A 15835-nucleotide genomic window follows, 5' to 3' on the forward strand; every position below is an offset into this window, starting at 1 on the left:
TGGGGGGGGGCAACACAGGGATGGGGGGCAACACAGGGATGGGGGTAACACAGGGATGGGGGGGCAACACAGGGATGGGGGGCAACACAGGGATGGGGGTAACACAGGGATGGGGGTAACACAGGGATGGGGGGTAACACAGGGATGGGGGGGTAACACAGGGATGGGGGGTAACACAGGGATGGGGGGTAACACAGGGATGGGGGGTAACACAGGGATGGGGGCAAACACAGGGATGGGGGGGGCAACACAGGGATGGGGGGGCAACACAGGGATGGGGGGCAACACAGGGGGGCAACACAGGGATGGGGGGTAACACAGGGATGGGGGGGTAACACAGGGATGGGGGGGAACACAGGGATGGGGGGGTAACACAGGGATGGGGGGGTAACACAGGGATGGGGGGGGGGGGGTAACACAGGGATGGGGGGGCAACACAGGGATGGGGGGGGCAACACAGGGATGGGGGGCAACACGGGATGGGGTAACACAGGGATGGGGGGGCAACACAGGGATGGGGGGCAACACAGGGATGGGGGGGGTAACACAGGGATGGGGGGGTAACACAGGGATGGGGTGGTAACACAGGGATGGGGGGGCAATGCAGGGATGGGGAGGGTAACACAGGGATGGGAGGGTAACACAGGGATGGGGGGGCATGGATAGGGGGTAACACAGGGATGGGGGTAACACAGGGATGGGGGGGCAACACGGATGGGGAGGGGTAACACAGGGATGGGGGTAACACAGGGATGGGGGCTGGGGGATGGGGGTAACACAGGGATGGGGGGGCAACACAGGGATGGGGGGTAACACAGGGATGGGGGTGGGGTAACACAGGGATGCGGGGTAACACAGGGATGGGGGGAAAATAACACGGGGATGGGGGGGCAACACAGGGATGGGGGTAACACAGGGATGGGGGTTAACACGGGATGGGGGGTAACACAGGGATGGGGGGGCAATAACACAGGGATGGGGGTAACACAGGGATGGGGGGTAACACAGGGATGGGGGGGCAACACAGGGATGGGGGGTAACACAGGGATGGGGGGGTAACACAGGGATGGGGGGGCAACACGGGGATGGGGGTAACACAGGGATGGGGGTAACACAGAGATGGGGGGGCAACACAGGGATGGGGGGCAACACAGGGATGGGGGGATAACAAGGGATGGGGGGTGACACAGGGATGGGGGGTAACACAGGGAATGGGGGTAACACAGGGATGGGACAGGGATGGGGAGGGGGGCAACACAGGGGATGGGGGGGATAACACAGGGATGGGGTAACACAGGGATGGGGGCAACACAGGGATGGGGGGCAACACAGGGATGGGGGGATAACACAGGGTAACACAGGGGGCAACACCTGGATAACACAGGGATGGGGGGCAACACAGGGATGGAGGGGCAACACAGGGATGGGGGCAACACAGGGATGGGGGGTAACACAGGGATGGGGGGCAACACGGGGATGGGGGGCAACACAGGGATGGGGGGTAACACAGGGATGGGGGATAACACAGGATGGGGATGGGGTAACACAGGGATGGGGGGCAACACAGGGATGGGGGTAACACAGGGATGGGGGGTAACACAGGGATGGGGGTAACACAGGGATGGGGGGGCAACACAGGGATGGGGGGGTAACACAGGGATGGGGGGTAACACAGGGATGGGGGGGTAACACAGGGATGGGGGGGGCAACACAGGGATGGGGGGGGATGGGGGCAACACAGGGATGGGGGTAACACAGGGATGGGGGGCAACACAGGGATGGGGGGCAACACAGGGGTGGGGGCAAAACAGGGATGGGGGTAACACAGGGATGGGGATTTAAAGGCAACACAGGGATGGGGGGCAACACAGGATGGGGGGGCAACACCAGGGATGGGGGGGCAACACAGGGATGGGGGGGCAACACAGGATGGGGGGGCAACACAGGGATGGGGGGGCAACACAGGGATGGGGGGGTAACACAGGGACGGGGGGCAACACAGGGATGGGGGGCAACACAGGGATGGGGGGCAACACAGGGATGGGGAGGCAACACAGGGACGGGGAGGTAAACAGGGATGGGGGGGGCAACACAGGGATGGGGGGCAACACAGGGATGGGGGCAACACAGGGATGGGGGGGGGCAACACCGGGGGGGGAGGGCAAACAGGGATGGGGTAACACAGGGATGGGGGGGCTAAACACAGGGATGGGGGCAACACAGGGATGGGGGGGGGCAACACACCGGGATGGGGGGTAACACAGGGATGGGGGGGGCAACACAGGGATGGGGGGGTAACACAGGGATGGGGGTACAGGACAGGGATGGATGGGGGTAACACAGGATAACACAGGGATGGGGGGGGGCAACACAGGGATGGGGGGGCAAACACAGGACGGGGGGGCAACACAGGGATGGGGGGTAACACAGGGATGGGGGGGTAACACAGGATGGGGGGGCAACACAGGGATGGGGGCAACACAGGGATGGGGGGGAACACAGGGATGGGGAGGATAACAAGGGATGGGGGGTGACACAGGGATGGGGGGTAACACAGGGATGGGGGGGGTAACACAGGGATGGGGGGCAACACAGGGGGGAGGGGGTAACACAGGGGGGGGTAACACAGGGATGGGGGGATAACACAGGGATGGGGCAACACAGGGATGGGGCAACACAGGGATGGGGGGTAACACACGGGGGTCAGGGGGCAACACAGGGATGGGGGGGCAACACGGGGATGGGGGCAACACACGGGGGGGGCAACACAGGGGATGGACGGGGGGGCAACACAGGATGGGGGGGCAACACAGGGATGGGGGGCAACACGGGGATGGGGGGGGTACGGGGATGGGGGGCAACACAGGGATGGGGATGGGGGCAACACAGGGGTAAACACAGGGATGGGGGCAACACAGGGATGGGGGGGGCAACACAGGGATGGGGGGGCAACACAGGGATGGGGGCAACACAGGGATGGGGGGTAACACAGGGATGGGGGGGCAACACAGGATGGGGGGGCAACACAGGGATGGGGGGCAACACAGGGTGGGGGCATGGGGGTAACACAGGGATGGGGGGAACACATGGGATGGGGGGGCAACACAGGGGGGTAACAGGGGGGGGGCAACACAGGATGGGGGGTAACACAGGGATGGGGGCAAACACCTGGACGGGGTGGGGGGCAAAACAGGGATGGGGGTAACACAGGGATGGGGATGTAACACAGGGATGGGGGTAACACAGGGATGGGGGCAACACATGGGGGGCATGGGGGGTAACACAGGGATGGGGGGCAACACAGGGATGGGGGGCAACACAGGGATGGGGGCAACACAGGGATGGGGGGCAACACAGGGATGGGGGGGGCAACACAGGGAACAACACAGGGATGGGGGGTACACAGGGATGGGGGGTAACACAGGAAACGAAGTGGGGGTAACACAGGGATGGGGGGGGTAACACAGGATGGGGGGCAACACAGGGATGGGGGGGCAACACAGGGATGGGGGGCAACACTGGGATGGGGGCAACACGGGATGGGGGGGCAACACAGGGATGGGGGATAACAGGGATGGGGGGTAACACAGGGATGGGGGGTGTAACACAGGGATGGGGGCAACACAGGGATGGGGGCAAACACAGGGATGGGGAACACAGGATGGGGGGGGCAACACATGGATGGGGGCAACACAGGGATGGGGGGGCAACACAGGGATGGGGGCAACACAGGGATGGGGGGCAACACAGGGATGGGGGGGCAACACAGGGATGGGTAACACAGGGATGGGGGCAACACAGGGATGGGGGGGCTAACACAGGGATGGGGGGGGCAACACAGGGATGGGGGGTAACACAGGATGGGGGGCAACACAGGGACGGGGGGTAACACAGGGATGGGGGGTAACACAGGGATGGGGGGGTAACACACGGGGGGGGCAAAATACTATGGACGGGGGCAACACAGGGATGGGGGGCAACACCGGGATGGGGGGCAAAAGGACTGGGGGGGGCAACACAGGATGGGGGCAACACAGGGATGGTGGGGGCAACACAGGGATGGGGGGATAACAACATGGGAATGGGGGATGGGGGTAACACAGGGATGGGGCAACACAGGGTGGGGGGCAACACAGGGATGGGGGGTAACACAGGGATGGGGGGGGGATGGGGGGGCAACACAGGGGGGGCATGGGGGGGGCAACACAGGGATGGGGGCAACACAGGGGGGGCATGGGATGGAGGGGCAAACACAGGGATGGGGGGCAACACAGGGATGGGGGGGCAACACAGGATGGGGGTAAACACAGGGATGGGGGGGCAACACAGGGATGGGGGGGAACACAGGGATGGGGGTTAACACAGGGGTATGGGGGCAACACAGGGATGGGGGGCAACACAGGGATGGGGGGGCAACACAGGGATGGGGGGGCAACACAGGGATGGGGGCAACACAGGGATGGGGGGGCAACACAACACAGGGATGGGGGTAACACAGGATGGGGGGCACAGGGATGGGGGGCAACACAGGGATGGGGGGCAACACAGGGATGGGGGGGTAACACAGGGATGGGGGGGCAAACACAGGGATGGGGGGCAACACAGGGGGGGTAAACACAGGGATGGGGGGGCAACACAGGGATGGGGGTAACACAGGATGGGGGCAACACAGGGAACACAGGGAAACACAGGGATGGGGGCAAACACTGGGGGGGCAAACACAGGACGGGGGATGGGGCAACACAGGGATGGGGGGGCAACACAGGGATGGGGGGGCAACACAGGGATGGGGGGCAACACCGGGGGGGCAACACAGGGATGGGGGGGCAACACAGGATAGGGGGCAGGGATGGGGGGCAAACACAGGGATGGGGGGGCAACACAGGGATGGGGGGCAACACAGGGATGGGGGGTAACACAGGGATGGGGGCAACACAGGGATGGGGGTAACACAGGGAGGGGGGGTAACACAGGGATGGGGGGCAAGCACAGGGAACACAGGGGGGCAACACATGGATAGGGGGCAACACAGGATGGGGGGGTAACACAGGGATGAATGGAGGGGGTAACACAGGGATAAACACAGGGATGGGGGGGCAACACAGGGATGGGGGGGCAACACGGGGATGGGGGCAACACAGGGATAGGGGGTAACACAGGGGGGGGCAACACAGGGATGGGGGGGCAACACAGGGACGGGGGGTAACACAGGGATGGGGGGTAACACAGGGATGGGGGGGCAACACTAACAAACAGGGAACACATGGGATGGGGGGCAACACAGGGATGGGGGGTAACACAGGGATGGGGGGGCAACACAGGAAACACAGGGATGGGGGTAACACAGGGATGGGGAGGTAACACAGGGATGGGGGGCAACACAGGATGGGGGTAAACACAGGATGGACGGGGGGGGAAAATCAGGGGGGGGGGAACACAAGGGGGGGGGCAACACAGGGATGGGGGGCAACACAGGGATGGGGGGGAACACAGGGATGGGGGGTAACACAGGGAACACGGATGGGGGCGGGTAACACAGGGATGGATGGGGGTAACACAGGGGGGGCATGGGGGGGGGCAACACAGGGATGGGGGGACGGGGATAACACAGGGATGGGGGGGGATAAACACAGGGACGCGGCAACAAGGATGGGGGGGCCAACACCGGGATGGGGGCAACACAGGGATGGGGGTAAACACAGGGATGGGGGGGTAACACAGGGATGGGGGTAACACAGGGATGGGGGGGCAACACAGGATGGGGGGGCAACACAGGGATGGGGGGGCAACACAGGGGGGGGGCAAACACAGGACGGGGCAACACAGGGAGGGGGGCAACACCTAGGGATGGGGGGGCAACACAAGGATGGGGGGGCAACACAGAGATGGGGGTAACACAGGGATGGTGGGGGGGCAACACAGGGATGGGGGGATAACAAGGGATGGGGGGTACACACAAGGAACACTGGGATGGGAATGGGGTAACACAGGGATGGGGGGGGTAACACAGGGATGGGGATGGGGGGTAACACAGGGGTGGGGGGGGTAACACAGGGATGGGGGATAACACAGGGATGGGGGGATAACACAGGGATGGGGTAACACAGGGTTAGGGGGTAACACGGGGATGGGGGCAACACGGGATGGGGGCAACACATGGATGGGGGCAACACAGGGATGGGGGGGTAACACAGGGATGGGGGGCAAACACAGGGATGGGGGGGGCAACACAGGGATGGGGGGGCAACACAGGGATGGGGGCAACACAGGGATGGGGGAGGGGCAACACAGGGATGGGGGGTAACACAGGGATGGGGGGGCAACACAGGATGGGGGGGCAACACGGGGATGGGGGGCAACACGGGATGGGGGGGCAACACAGGGATAGGGGGTAACACGGGGATGGGGGGGCAACACAGGGATGGGGGGGCAACACAGGATGGGGGGGCAACAGGGATGGGGGGTAACACAGGGATGGGGGGCAACACAGGGATGGAGGGGCAACACAGGGATGGGGGGCAACACAGGGATGGGGCAACAGGGGATGGGGGGCAACACAGGGATGGGGGCAACACAGGGATGGGGGGGCATGGGGGATGACACAGGGATGGCAACACAGGGACGGGGGGCAACACAGGGATGGGGGGGCAACACAGGGATGGGGGTAACACAGGGATGGGGGGGCAACACAGGGATGGGGGGTAACACAGGGATGGGGGGCAACACAGGGATGGGGGGGCAACACAGGGATGGAGGGGCAACACAGGGATGGGGGGCAACACAGGGATGGGGGGTAACACAGGAATGGGGGCAACACAGGGATGGGGGGGCAACACAGGGATGGGGGTAACACAGGGATGGGGGGGGCAACACAGGGATGGGGGGGGCAACACTGGGATGGGGGGGCAACACGGGATGGGGAGGGGTAACACAGGGATGGGGGGTAACACAGGGATGGGGGGGTAACACAGGGATGGGGGGGTAACACAGGGATGGGGGGGTAACACAGGGATGGGGGGGGTAACACAGGGATGGGGGGCACAGGGATGGGGGGTAACACAGGGATGGGGGTAACACAGGGATGGGGAGGGGTAACACAGGGATGGGGGCAACACAGGGATGGGGGTAACACAGGGATGGGGGGGCAACACAGGGATGGGGAGGGGTAACACAGGAATGGGGGGCAACACAGGGATGGGGGTAACACAGGGATGGGGGGTAACACGGGGATGGGGGCAACAGGGATGGGGGGGGGCAACACAGGGATGGGGGGGGGTAACACAGGGATGGGGGGTAACACAGGGATGCGGGGTAACACAGGGATGGGGGGGTAACACGGGGATGGGGGGTAACACAGGGATGGGGTGGCAACACAGGGATGGGGGCAATACAGGGATGAGGGGGGGTAACACAGGGATGGGGGGGTAACACAGGGATGGGGGGGTAACACAGGGATGGGGGGGTAACACAGGGATGGGGGGGCAACACAGGGATGGGGGGTAACACAGGGATGGGGTAACACAGGGATGGGGGGTAACACGGGGATGGGGGGTAACACAAGGATGGGGGGTAACACAGAGATGGGGGGGTAACACAGGGATGGTGGGGGGTAACACAGGGATGGGGGGATAACAAGGGATGGGGGGTGACACAGGGATGTGGGGGGAAGGGGGTAACACTGGGATGGGAATGGGGGGTAACACAGGGATGGGGGGCAACACAGGGATGGGGATGGGGGTAACACAGGGGTGGGGGGGCAACACAGGGATGGGGGATAACACAGGGATGGGGCAACACAGGGATGGTGGGGGCAACACAGGGTTAGGGGGTAACACGGGGATGGGGGGTAACACGGGGATGGGGGGTAACACATGGATGGGGGGTAACACAGGGATGGAGGGTAACACAGGGATGGGGGGGTAACACAGGGATGGGGTAACACAGGGATGGGGGGTAACACAGGGATGGGGGGGTAACACGGGGATGGGGGGTAACACAGGGATGGGGGTTAACACAGGGATGGGGATGGGGGGGCAACACAGGGGTTGGGGGGGCAACACAGGGATGGGGGTAACACCGGGATGGGGGGCAACACAGGGATGGGGGGTAACACAGGGATGGGGGGTAACACAGGGATGGGGGGCAACACAGGGATGGGGGTAACACGGGGATGGGGGGCAACACGGGATGGGGGGTAACACAGGGATGGGGGGGTAACACAGGGATGGGGGGTAACACGGGGATGGGGGGGTAACACAGGGATGGGGGCAACACCGGGATGGGGGGGCAACACAGGGATGGGGGCAACACAGGGATGGGGGCAACACAGGGATGGGGGGTAACACATGTAAGGGGGTAAACACAGGGATGGGGGGCAACACAGGGATGGGGGGGCAACACAGGAATGGGGGCAACACAGGGATGGGGGCAACACAGGGATGGGGGGTAACACAGGGATGGGGAGGGGTAACACAGGGATGGGGGGTAACACAGGGATGGGGGTAACACGGGGATGGGGGGCAACACGGGGATGGGGGCAACACGGGGATGGGGGGTAACACAGGGATAGGGGGCAACACGGGGATGGGGGGCAACACAGGGATGGGGGGTAACACAGGGATGGGGGGCAACACAGGGATGGGGGGGCAACACAGGGATGGGGGTAACACAGGGATGGAGGGGTAACACAGGGATGGGGGTAACACAGGGATGGGGCAACACAGGGATGGGGGGCAACACAGGGATAGGGGGGTAACACAGGGATGGGGGCAACACAGGGATGGGGGGTAACACAGGGATGGGGGGTAACACAGGGATGGGGGATGGGGGGTAACACAGGGATGGGGGGTAACACAGGGATGGGGGGGGGCAACACAGGGATGGGGGGTAACACAGGGATGGGGGGGTAACACAGGGATGGGGGGTAACACAGGGATGGGGGGGCAACACAGGGATGGGGGTTAACACAGGGATGGGGGGTAACACGGGGATGGGGGGGCAACACAGGGATGGGGGGGCAACACAGGGATGGGGGGGTAACACAGGGATAGGGGGCAACACGGGATGGGGGGGCAACACAGGGATGGGGGGCGTAACACAGGGATGGGGGTGTAACACAGGGATGGGGGGCAACACAGGGATGGGGGGGCAACACAGGGATGGGGGGGCAACACAGGGATGGGGGGGTAACACAGGGATGGGGGGGTAACACAGGGATGGGGGGGTAAATGGCTACATGTAATCTGATACCTTTTTATTTTTAATGTAATCAGATTACAGATACTTTAGAAAAACTAGATGATTACTTCTTTGATTACTTTTAAAAAATCAGAAAGAAAATACATTATGACACTTTTCATTTACATTCAATTCACCAATGGTAAAAAAAATACATGTTTTTAAAAGGTGTAAATTTAAGTTTGTTCCGCCTGAGCAGAGATCACTATGGTGACACGCCAAATGTTGTTTACTTCTACGGTTCTTAAACGGAAAATAATCTAAAAATTACAGAAAGTACTGATTACGTTACTGAGTTTGGGCAATCCAAAACTTACGTAACTAATTAACATTTTGGAAAGGTAACTAATAACGATAACGGATTGCATTTAGAAAGTAACTAACCAAACCCTGTCCATATCATAGCCATATATGTTAATCACAGTCTGAGTATTATGTTTGAATCGAGGCTTACCAATAGCAAAGGAAGTAGCCGTGACAGTCTGTTTCTGCTTTGTCAATGTTTGTCTGTGTAGCGTTGTTGTAGTTACAAAAGACTGTCCACATCCAGATTAAAGCGGAAGACAATTGATCACATACCGTTCACGATTGCATCATGAAATATACACTTTTTCGTGTCCAGAATGACATGCATTATTGCCGGGAAAATCCTGAAATATGTCACTTGACCTGAGAGTTGGATGTGATAAAGGTGGAAGTTAAATCCACATTCCTTCACAGACGCGCGACGCCAAATTCCATCCAGACAATCGCGGAGGTTCCTTTGCCAGCGTCCGAACAGTTAACGCTCCTTCACGTCTTCTTCCTGGTTTAGTTATTCAGTCACGAACGAGTCTTCACCTGCGTTGCAAAGCTGTCGCCCATGTCGTGCGCAAAGGCGCACTAATGTGCACTGACTGGCGCATGGCCCAGGAATACAATTTAAACTGTTAAATCTGTCATCGGAAACCTTTGTGATTGTGAAAGAAGTGCGAGACGTTCGGCTATAATGAAACATATGACTGGTGTGTGTGTACCTGATTTGTACGGGAATTAAGCCTACATTGACACAAGCTCCTGAGTGGCGTAGCGGTCTGAGTGGCACTGCATCTCAGTGCTTGAGGCGTCACTACAGACCCTGGTTCGATTCCAGGCTGTATCACAACCGACCGTGATTGGGAGTCCCATTGGCCAGCGAACAATTGGCCCAGTGTAGTCCGGGTAATGGTTTGTCCGGGGTATGCCATCATTCATTTAACTGACTTGCCGAGTTGCCTAGTTAAATAAAGGATCAATTAAAAATACAACTGTGGCAGTACCTGCAAATGGCCAAAAGATGTTAGCACAGGCAAAGAGTCGGCCTGGAGTGTGGGCTGTTTTCGCTGGTTGACAGTATTGTCCAATGAGTGTATGTTGTCAAGAGTTGGATTGGAGCAGCCTCAGGGGCAGATCCGCTGGCAGAGTCCTCTATATAACCCTCACCATGACAACCTAGTACTTTTCATTCCGAAGCCCTAACTAAATCATCCAGGTTAAAATTGTACACTTACAAAATCTCAAAGTAACTTCTGTTCTTCCTCATTCTCCTCCTCATCATCATTATAATCCTCCATTATGATAACAATGTAATGTTTTAATATCGGTTCCTCTGACTTCCATTGGATAACTAATAAAGCATTTTGAAGAAAACTGATTTGGCGGCTACTAGGCATCGGTAGAAAACGAGCATGTATAGACTTCAGTAGTGGATGATGCGTAAGATTCACGAAGACTGTATAATAAATCATCATTGACGGTCTTGTTCTGAGGTTTAGAGTCATTTTCCACGATCCCAAATAGCGCTTAATCACCTCGACGCGAAAACCTTTTGAGTAGTTTAGCGTTGTTCTATTAGAACGCCCTCAGAGCACCGCTATTTCATACATTTTTAATTAGGCTATTTGCAAATAGAAATGTATAATTTAATTGGGGGAAATTAAAGTAGTATGTTCATTTTTACAAGTATTATAGCAATTTCAGCCTCTTTTTTTTGTGATGATTTCTAAAAGTGAACGAATCTGGGTTCTCGACTCCTGTCCCGCTATGCAATTTACAATAACTACACCACGACTGACAGAAGAAAAACCTCCCCTTCATTTTATAACTCATCCTTTTCACAGTAGGTTACGTTGTAAAAAGGTGAAGTCTCTCTCTCCAACAAAACAAACCGATTAAGTTTCCTAGCCAACCGTTTCACAAAGCGTACCCGTTTTAATATTTTCAGAGAAAGAGATGTTTACCAGCTATATAAGAATGAAAACGTAGTGCTGTTTCTGGGATTTTTTAAGTAGCTGTCATTGGCCGATTTTAGTTGTCAGTCAAATGTGGGTGGTATTATTTGACAAACAGCTCGGGTAACACGGCTGTGGGGCTGCAGACTGACATTCAACAGGCAAGAAGAGTAAACGGAACTGCTGCACTGAACAATAACTGCGACTGGATTGTATAAAAACAAAACGTTCACCAAGCTGTTGTTGTTCTATTCTAACTTTTCTATACTATTCGTCAACAATCAGAATATCTACATGTTTTTGTTTGTTGTCATCGTCGACTTTAGATGTAGTTGCTGTCTCCGCCTTGATTTGTGACTTTATATCAATGTAGTGTTATCGGACGGACCGATATTTTTTGTTCAGGTGGGCGACCACTACCCCCTTTTCGGTTGTTTACTTTCTGGTTGACTTCACATCACCCGCTGTGTATGAGTAACTTTGTCTTTACTAATTCTATGTGACATTTTGACGCTATTCTAGCTACTACTATGGCCGAGGCAGCCCAACAACCACAACAGGTTGAGATCGACCCGGATTTCGAGCCTCTTTCCCGGCCCCGCTCCTGCACATGGCCCTTGCCACGTCCGGAGTTCATCACCCCGGGCGACTCCAACACCTCCTCTCCCGCCCCTTCTGTCAAACAAGAACCCAGCAGCAACTCCGACTTCATCTCCAGCCTCAGTTTATTAGAAGAGACTGAAGATTACCCCGAAGAGGATCAGAAACCCATCATCCTCTGCAATGATTTCCAATGTCAAGAAAACTGCATCCACGACCACCAACAGCATCAACAGCAGCACCCGGGGAACAGCTCCCAACTCCCGCATCAACAGGTGCTTCTGCTCTCCTCTCCGGCCGGGTCTGCATCTTCAGTAGCGGCTGCGGCCGCTGCAGCTGCCCAGAGGAAAAGCAGTTCATCTCGGCGTAACGCCTGGGGCAATATGTCTTATGCAGACCTCATAACGAAGGCTATTGAGAGCACCCCGGACAAGAGACTTACCTTGTCGCAGATCTATGACTGGATGGTGAAGAACGTGCCTTATTTCAAGGACAAGGGAGATAGCAACAGCTCTGCTGGATGGAAGGTAAAGCTTTTCAATACAGTACATTACATCTGATGAGATTTGAGTTATGATTTAAGAGCTATACATTTTGTTTTGATAAGGATATAGAGAATTGCCTATATATATATCAAAGTTGACGCTGGTCATCATTTTTAAAATGATACTATTGTAACGACCCTGGGTTTATAACCACATATATCGACTCTGCGGCTTGAGCATGCTTTTGCGGGGCAGTCGACAACGCGCTGGACTTCGGGCTAGACGGTCGAGGGTTCAAGACCTGCTCCCTGCCTGTTTCATTCCAATATGAACCCATGTTATCACATGTTAATAACACACGTAACTAAGTAAGGCCAGGTGAGGGTGACTTGCTGCTTTCCAGAATATGTTTATTGTAGGATTGGGTATTATAGACATTGTAAAAGTGCTATCTCTTGAGGTTCAGTTGTTAATTTCTATCCTAATAGCATCATGCTACGTATCAGAGGAGACATGATGTTCTGGTCTTGTGCACCCAAATCAATCAGTCACTTTATGTCCATTCATTGTGTGTCCTGTAGAAACCTTTGGCTACCAATTGTAACCCAGTCAGCACATGGCCACACACACACACACACACGCACACACACACACACACACACACACACACACACACACACACACACACACACACACACACACACACACACACACACACACACACACACACACACACACACACACACACACACACACACACACACACACACACACACACACGGCCTCAACAGGATTCTTGTCCAACTCCGGCTGCCTCCTCCTAATACCCTCCTCCTCTCCCCTCCCAGTAATGCTAATATCCAAATAAGTTAACATACTGCACTATAGCTATAGCAGTAGTTAACATACTGTAGCTGTAGTTAACATGCTGTTCTGTAGCTGTAGTTAACATACTGTACTATAGCTGTAGCAGTAGTTAACATGCTGTTCTGTAGCAGTAGTTAACATGCTGTTCTGTAGCTGTAGTTAACATGCTGTTCTGTAGCTTTAGTTAACATGCTGTTCTGTAGCTGTAGTTAACATGCTGTACTATAGCTGTAGCAGTAGTTAACATGCTGTTCTGTAGCAGTAGTTAACATGCTGTTCTGTAGCTGTAGTTAACATACTGTTCTGTAGCTGTAGTTATCATACTGTTCTGTAGCTGTAGTTAACATGCTGTTCTGTAGCAGTAGTTAACATGCTGTTCTGTAGCTGTAGTTATCATACTGTTCTGTAGCTGTAGTTAACATGCTGTTCTGTAGCAGTAGTTAACATGCTGTTCTGTAGCTGTAGTTAACATGCTGTTCTGTAGCTGTAGTTAACATACTGTACTATAGCTGTAGCAGTAGTTAACATGCTGTTCTGTAGCAGTAGTTAACATGCTGTTCTGTAGCTGTAGTTAACATGCTGTTCTGTAGCTGTAGTTAACATGCTGTTCTGTAGCTGTAGTTAACATGCTGTTCTGTAGCTGTAGTTAACATACTGTACTATAGCTATAGCAGTAGTTAACATGCTGTTCTGTAGCAGTAGTTAACATGCTGTTCTGTAGCTGTAGTTAACATACTGTTCTGTAGCAGTAGTTAACATGCTGTTCTGTAGCTGTAGTTAACATGCTGTTCTGTAGCTGTAGTTAACATACTGTACTATAGCTATAGCAGTAGTTAACATGCTGTAGCAGTAGTTAACATGCTGTTCTGTAGCTGTAGTTATCATACTGTTCTGTAGCTGTAGTTAACATACTGCAGCTGTAGTTAACATGCTGTTCTGTAGCAGTAGTTAACATGCTGTTATGTAGCTGTAGTTAACATGCTGTTCTGTAGCAGTAGTTAACATGCTGTTCTGTAGCAGTAGTTAACATGCTGTTCTGTAGCTGTAGTTAACATGCTGTTCTGTAGCTGTAGTTAACATACTGTTCTGTAGCTGTAGTTATCATACTGTTCTGTAGCTGTAGTTAACATGCTGTTCTGTAGCAGTAGTTAACATGCTGTTCTGTAGCTGTAGTTAACATGCTGTTCTGTAGCTTTAGTTAACATGCTGTTCTGTAGCTGTAGTTAACATACTGTTCTGTAGCTGTAGTTATCATACTGTTCTGTAGCTGTAGTTAACATACTGTTCTGTAGCAGTAGTTAACATTCTGTTCTGTAGCTGTAGTTAACATGCTGTTCTGTAGCTGTAGTTAACATGCTGTTCTGTAGCTGTAGTTAACATGCTGTTCTGTAGCAGTAGTTAACATGCTGTAGCTGTAGTTAACATGCGGTTCTGTAGCTGTAGTTAACATGCTGTTCTGTAGCAGTAGTTAACATGCTGTTCTGTAGCTGTAGTTAACATGCTGTTCTGTAGCAGTAGTTAACATACTGTAGCTGTAGTTAACATACTGTTCTGTAGCTGTAGTTAACATGCTGTTCTGTAGCAGTAGTTAACATGCTGTTCTGTAGCAGTAGTTAACATACTGTTCTGTAGCTGTAGTTAACATACTGTTCTGTAGCAGTAGTTAACATGCTGTTCTGTAGCTGTAGTTATCATACTGTTCTGTAGCTGTAGTTAACATGCTGTTCTGTAGCTGTAGTTAACATGCTGTTCTGTAGCAGTAGTTAACATGCTGTTCTGTAGCTGTAGTTAACATGCTGTTCTGTAGCTGTAGTTAACATGCTGTTCTGTAGCTGTAGTTAACATACTGTTCTGTAGCAGTAGTTAACATACTGTTCTGTAGCAGTAGTTAACATGCTGGTCTGTAGCTGTAGTTAACATGCTGTTCTGTAGCTTTAGTTAACATACTGTTCTGTAGCTGTAGTTAACATGCTGTTCTGTAGCTGTAGTTAACATGCTGTAGTTAACATGCTGTTCCGTAGCTGTAGTTAACATGCTGTTCTGTAGCTGTAGTTAACATATTGTACTGTAGCTGTAGTTAACATGCTGTTCTGTAGCAGTAGTTAACATACTGTTCTGTAGCTGTAGTTAACATACTGTTCTGTAGCTGTAGTTAACATACTGTACTGTAGCTGTAGTTAACATGCTGTTCTGTAGAAGTAGTTAACATGCTGTTCTGTAGCTGTAGTTATCATACTGTTCTGTAGCTGTAGTTATCATGCTGTTCTGTAGCTGTAGTTAACATGCTGTTCTGTAGCTGTAGTTAACATGCTGTTCTGTAGCTGTAGTTAACATACTGTTCTGTAGCTGTGGTTAACATACTGTACTGTAGCTGTAGTTAACATGCTGTTCTGTAGC

At 54.5% G+C, this 15835-nt stretch overlaps 2 protein-coding genes across 2 annotated transcripts in view; one reads left to right on the forward strand and one right to left on the reverse strand.

The window, feature by feature from the left end:
- Positions 1–10105, reverse strand: part of slc25a15a (solute carrier family 25 member 15a) — a 40385-nt gene extending 30280 nt beyond the window's left edge. The window contains exon 1 of the mRNA XM_052468834.1: positions 9692–10105. The gene's annotated coding sequence lies outside the window, so the exon portion shown is untranslated. The remainder of the gene's footprint in view (positions 1–9691) is intronic.
- A 1545-nt stretch (positions 10106–11650) lies between these two features.
- On the forward strand, positions 11651–13463 carry LOC118383737 (forkhead box protein O1-A-like). Its single transcript, XM_035770179.2, has one exon. The coding sequence runs from the start codon at positions 12017–12019 to the stop codon at positions 12644–12646; it is 630 nt and encodes a 209-aa protein (XP_035626072.1). The 5' UTR covers positions 11651–12016; the 3' UTR covers positions 12647–13463.
- The last annotated feature ends 2372 nt before the right edge of the window (positions 13464–15835 follow it).

The sequence above is a fragment of the Oncorhynchus keta genome, chromosome 18, assembly GCF_023373465.1.
Source record: "Oncorhynchus keta strain PuntledgeMale-10-30-2019 chromosome 18, Oket_V2, whole genome shotgun sequence".
Classification (NCBI taxonomy): domain Eukaryota; kingdom Metazoa; phylum Chordata; class Actinopteri; order Salmoniformes; family Salmonidae; genus Oncorhynchus; species Oncorhynchus keta.

Bases quoted from the DNA above. Each gene is read 5' to 3' on its own strand.
- LOC118383737 (XM_035770179.2), top strand. From the start codon at position 12,017: ATGGCCGAGGCAGCCCAACAACCACAACAGGTTGAGATCGACCCGGAT.